The sequence below is a fragment of the Epinephelus lanceolatus genome, chromosome 17, assembly GCF_041903045.1.
Source record: "Epinephelus lanceolatus isolate andai-2023 chromosome 17, ASM4190304v1, whole genome shotgun sequence".
NCBI lineage: Eukaryota > Metazoa > Chordata > Actinopteri > Perciformes > Serranidae > Epinephelus > Epinephelus lanceolatus.
In genome coordinates this window covers 38577501-38583725 of record NC_135750.1, presented here as the reverse complement: position 1 = coordinate 38583725, position 6225 = coordinate 38577501, and the positions used below count along the sequence as shown (strand labels likewise).

Genomic DNA, 6225 nt, shown 5'->3' with positions numbered 1-6225 from the left:
CTTTGGAACCGAAAGTACCCTTCAAACATGGTACCTAGACCCTAGCGATTCTACTGCAAACAGTACCTTTAAATGTGGGCGGGGTTACTGTCACTCACTGCTCTGTCCAACACTCACTGTATTTCCTCATTATCGATGACACAGAGGAAAGTCTGCACCCCATTTGTCGTCCATGGAACAAGATTGCACGCCAACATTTTCAGAACAAAATAGCTCAAAACAAAACAGGCTGCAGTGAGAGTCTCTCTTCATGGGATATATAAACAATACCGGGTTTGTGCATTTAGTCCTTCTCAGGCAAGCTCAGGGGTTTAGTGTTGAGTTGGCCAGACGCTACGCGACCCTTTTCTTTTCTTCGAGTGAGGATTAGAATATATGCAGTTCACATGATCCCGCCGAAATTAATACATATAAACGCTTGAAGATCCACTCAATACTCAAAGTGTATGTCATATAAAAAGTAATGGTCAAAGTTGTAATATAGAATATTTAATGTGTGTTGATTGAGTCACGCCATCAGCTCATGCATTGTGTAACACTACAAGTTAATGTTCCACCTTAAAAATCCTGGCAGACGGCCCAGTGAATGAAGTCATTTTTTTCTCAAACTCCGGCTGCAAACATCCTTTCATTGCGTATTTACAGTTTACTAATTAAACTCTTCATGATATGAACAGTGGCTTCTCACTGATAACCAGCCACAGCTCAGCCCTGAGCAAAGTGACAGTCTGCTACTGACCAATCAACGGACTGCAGTGTTCACAGCTCCACCTTTTAGTACCAGATCTGTGTGCTGGTACCCCAACAGAAGCGATATCAAAATGGTAATGCTTAGAAACGGTTCCATTGGTACAATCCACAACTGAACCTTACTGTATCGTACTGCTTGGTGGAAACGGGGCTTTAGAGTTGCTGAGGAACTTGTGAGTGAGTGAGTAGGGCGGAGCTCTGCAGAGAGCGTGAGAGAGGAGAGATGCACACTGGCATGGCTCTTTTAGAAGAAAGGTGTTATGTAACCAGTGCTTAATTTGAGCCAGAACGTACTGGAACGCATACCAGGATCTTTTCAGAAAAGGCCCTGGTGCGTTCCGGAACTACACTGAACAAAAATATAAACGCAGCACTTTTGTTTTTGCTCCCATTTTTCATGAACTCAAAGATCTAAAACATTTTCTATATACACAAAAGACCACTTCCCTCAAATATTGTTCACAAATCTGTCTAAATCTGTGTTAGTGAACACCTCTCCTTTGCCGAGATAATCCATCCCACCTCACAGGTGTGATTATTGCACAGGTGTGCCTTAGGCTGGCCACAATAAAAGGCCACTCTAAAATGTGCAGTTTTATCACACAGCACAATGCCACAGATGTTGCAAGTTTTGAGGGAGCGTGCAGTTGGCATGCTGACTGCAGGAATGTCCACCAGAGCTGTTGCCTGTGAATTGAATGTTCATTTCTCTACCATAAGCCGTCTCCAAAGGCGTTTCAGACAATTTGGCAGTACATCCAACCGGCCTCACAACCACAGACCACGTGTAACCACACCAGCCCAGGACCTCCACATCCAGCATGTTCACCTCCAAGATCGTCTGAGACCAGCCACCCGGACAGCTGCTGCAACAATCGGTTTGTATAACCAAAGAATTTCTGCACAAACTGTCAGAAACCGTCTCAGGGAAGCTCATCTGCATGCTTGTCGTCCTCATCGGGGTCTCGACCTGACTGCAGTTCGTCGTCGTAACCGACTTGAGTGGGCAAATGCTCACATTCGATGGCGTCTGGCACGTTGGAGAGCTGTTCTCTTCATGGATGAATCCCGGTTTTCACTGTTCAGGGCAGATGGCAGACAGCGTGTGTGGCGTCGCGTGGGTGAGCGGTTTGCTGATGTCAACGTTGTGGATTGAGTGGCCCATGGTGGCGGTGGAGTTATGGTATGGGCAGGCGTATGTTATGGACAATGAACACAGGTGCATTTTATTGATGGCATTTTGAATGCACAGAGATACCGTGACGAGATCCTGAGGCCCATTGTTGTGCCATTCATCCACGACCATCACCTCATGTTGCAGCATGATAATGCACGGCCCCATGTTGCAAGGATCTGTACACAATTCCTGGAAGCTGAAAACATCCCAGTTCTTGCATGGCCAGCATACTCACCGGACATGTCACCCATTGAGCATGTTTGGGATGCTCTGGATCGGCGTATATGACAGTGTGTTCCAGTTCCTGCCAATATCCAGCAACTTTGCACAGCCATTGAAGAGGAGTTGACCAACATTCCACAGGCCACATTCAACAACCTGATCAACTCTATGCGAAGGAGATGTGTTGCACTGCGTGAGGCAAATGGTGGTCACACCAGATACTGACTTTCTGACCCCCCCAGACCCCCCCAATAAAGCAAAACTGCACATTTCAGAGTGGCCTTTTATTGTGGCCAGCCTAAGGCACACCTGTGCAATATTCATGCTGTCTAATCAGCATCTTGATATGCCACACCTGTGAGGTGGGATGGATTATCTCAGCAAAGGAGAAGTGCTCACTAACACAGATTTAGACAGATTTGTGAACAATATTTGAGGGAAATGGTCTTTTGTGTATATAGAAAATGTTTTAGATCTTTTGAGTTCAGCTCATGAAAAATGGGAGCAAAAACAAAAGTGTTGTGTTTATATTTTTGTTCAGTGTAATTTGCATGGGTCTAGAACTTTTCACATCTAAAAACTTCATACAGTATTGGCTGATGTCACTAGTGTTGCAGGGTGGAGTACCGTAGTACTACGGTGCCTCACGTACCACTACTGTGGGATAAGTTCAAAGTCCAGTCGCAAGAGGGTGAGTGTCCATGCGCCGTCCAATAACGGCGTGCACTGGCCAACTGTCACTCAATATGCTGCTGTAGTGGTTTGTTTTCCAGACATGAGTATCTTTGAGCAGTGAAAGTTATTATTTACTTCTTTTTTCTTGTCTGCAGTGATTTGTTTTCCGCAGAGCTCTTCATGCGAGCATTTTACTCGCATTTGCGACTAAAAATAGTTTTGTGCAAGCAAAATAAATCATTCAGCACGCTGATTTCAACCAGCAGCAGAAACTAAAAGCGAATCCTGCTGGTTGTGGGTTGAACGGGGGTCACAGACAGGAATAAGTCGGTCAAATAGCCTACGGCGGCTCCGTGGTGCAAGATAACGGCTCACTGGCGTCAGAGAAGTCCGACTCCAGGTCCAGTAGCCTAATTTCCTCTTTCGCTGGCGTCATGACTGCCCAGTAGTACCTAGATAACCGAGCCGTGGCAGCACACAGGTATGTGGCGTATCAGAGGAGAAACGAGCCGTTCACATTTCTCTCTTTGTGGCAGGTAACAGTCCACAAACCTCACCGCACTTTAGGGACTGTTCTTTACTTATGGAGGGACTGTCAGGGGAGGAGGGTGGCTGGTTGATTTTTATTTTATTTATTTTATTTTGATCCCCCCTATGTTAATCACTTATTGATGCTGTTTTTGAAGTATGAATAAGTCAATAAGTAATTTATTCCTTTGAAATATCATTGATGTATTATAGAAAAGTGATTCATCTTTTTATAAATGACAAAAGGCACATCTGCCTCATTTTTGCTGTGGTATTGTGATACTACTCAGAACCGTGATACTTTCACTGGTATCGTACCGTCTCTCAGAGGCCCAAAGTGTTCCCCTACTTCTAATTTTACAAATTAAGCACTGTATGTAACACAACTTGACCCTATATCGATATAAACAGTACTGTCTAAATTTATATCTTGTTTGAAAGAATATCAATATATAGTACATAGTCGTTATATTGCCCAGCCCTAATAGCTATGTCTATTATTTTTTACAGTCTATGGTTTGCCATATTTCTACAGTAGCCCAAAACTGAAAAACCAAACACTGACTGCAGATTGGGCCATTTGCATTTTTGCATTAGCTATTGTAGTTAGCCCACCTGCAACAAACGGCTTTGGAAAAACACTGATTTGTAACGGGCACCTGCTTTATTTTTATTTCATTTATTTTTTTCTTAACCAGTTGTGGATAATTCGGCTCCCGGTAAAAACCTGCTGAACAATAAATACTCAAGGAATCCTAACCAGGAGAAGTTTTAATTCGTTACAATCTGCAGTCCTCACCCCTAGATGCCACTTAATCCCCCTAAATCTTACACACTGAACCTTGAAATCACACCAGGGACTGAATTTCAGGATATCTCAGACTCTGCTGCTTTGACCATTCTTCTCTCTTATGAGTTCCCCACCTTTATGGAATGTTACATCTCTGTGACATGTACAAATTCTCAGTTCTTTCAAAACCAAAAGCAGTGCACAAAATTAACAAAGCTTAACTCAAGGCAAATATGTTGCTGGATCAGAATAAGCAGTGCACCGACATTGTTTTATTGTGAAAATAGACAGCTTTATTGAAGATATTAATTTTAACAGTGTGTGCGTGCGTCATCTGATGTAGCTGGGGCTCTGTCTGAAGTCCAGTGAATGCAGGGAGGTAGCCAAGGCAGCGTACAGGTGGGAGTTGCTGAACCTCAGGCAGTACACTGGGCTGCTCACTGGGTGTGAGCTCAGCTGGAAGAACTACACAAAAACAAAATATGAAATCACATTATAAGAGCATTAACTTTAGTGTTTAACATCTGGCATTCACTTCACAAAATGGTGTTTTAGACTGGTCCTAAAAGCAGGTGAGCTACTGTTCATCCTGAGGATGTACTGAACACACCTGCAGGCACTCAGTCTGCCGCTTGTCCCAGAGTCGTACCACACCGTAGTGTGAGGAGCCGCTGGCTATCATGTGATTTCCGTCTGTCTGGATGCAGTAGAGGGTGCTGTCATGAGGCTCCTCCCACTCCATTACACACTTCCTGTTGAGAAGGATGGGAGTGGGTAAACACACGTGTTGAGTTGAAGATCCACATAACATCTGATTCTTAAATGTTTTCAACTCGAAAATGTGTTGAAAAGATACTGTATGTAGAAGGCAACTGGACTACTTGCAGACCTGCTGGGGATATGCTTCTGTCTTTCTTTAGTGCAGACTTAAGGTATGTTTTCTCCTGTGCATACAGTCAGGTCCATAATTATTTGGACAATGATACAGTTGTTGTCATTTTGGCTCTGTACACCACCACAATAGGTTTTAAATGAAACAATGAATACCTGCTTAAAGTGCAGACTCTCAGCTTTCATTTAAGGCTTTTTTCAAAAATGTAGTATGAACCGTGTAGGAATTACAACCATTTCTTCACACAGTCCCCCGACTTTAAGGGCTCATAAGTATTTGGACAAACTAACATAATCATCAATTAAACAGTCAGTTTTAATACTTGGTTGCAAATCCTTTACAGTGAATGACTGCCTGAAGTGTTGGACCCATAGACATCATCAGATGCTGGGTTTCTTCCCTGGTGATGCTCTGCCAGCCCTTTACTGCAGCCGTCTGCACTTCCTGCTTGTGTTTTGGGTGTTTTGCCCTCAGTTTTGGCTTCAGCAAGAGAAACGCATGCTCAGTTGGATTCAGGTTAAGCAGGTATTCATTGTTTCATTTAAAACCCATTGTGGTGGTGTACAGAGCCAAAATGACGACAACTGTATCACTGTCCAAATAATTATGGACCTGACTGTATGTAGCAGCTCTTCTAAAAGTACAGGAATACATTTTCCAGGGCTTGTCTGACTAAACTACATTTTATAATCTGTGTACCATACAGACATGATCATTAACACGGAGAGACAGCTCTGTGCTCCTACATGCTGGAATTCAAATGAAACAGTGACTTTAATGTTAAGTCTTGACAGCTTAACTTTAAAGGTGTTTGCATGATGCACATCAGATGAATAGTGAAAGAATTGTAACACTTTTGATAAACATCATTTTTTGGCTTTATTTGGCTTTTATTAACAGGGACAGCAGATCCAGACAGGAAGAGAAAGAGAGGACATTCAACTAAGGTACTGAGCTGGAATCAAAGTGATTATAAAGTACAGTATATGCCGTAACCATGAAGTGCAGACCTTTTCATAGATAGTCCCACAACTGCAGGGGACCAAAATGTATTGGACAAATGAAGACAAACTTAAAGGGATAGCTCAGATTTTTTGAAGTGGGGTTGTATAGATTACTTATCCATAATCAGTGTATCAAATACAGTAGGTGTCAGTTGGCAGGGCCCCATTTTGGAGAAGGAGGCTGGAG

The 6225-nt window shown here is 43.1% G+C and overlaps 1 protein-coding gene across 3 annotated transcripts in view; it reads right to left on the bottom strand.

Moving 5' to 3' along the window:
• Positions 1 to 4392: 4392 nt before the first annotated feature.
• The window catches only part of fbxw4 (F-box and WD repeat domain containing 4), a 79140-nt gene continuing 77307 nt past the window's right edge, over positions 4393 to 6225 (bottom strand). For all 3 annotated transcript variants that reach the window (XM_033612599.2, XM_078160656.1, XM_033612600.2), the window contains 2 exons: positions 4753 to 4894; positions 4393 to 4607 (listed from right to left, as the gene is read on the bottom strand). In XM_033612599.2, the coding sequence (XP_033468490.1) occupies positions 4473 to 4607; positions 4753 to 4894 (277 nt within the window). In that variant the 3' untranslated portion in view covers positions 4393 to 4472. The remainder of the gene's footprint in view (positions 4608 to 4752; positions 4895 to 6225) is intronic.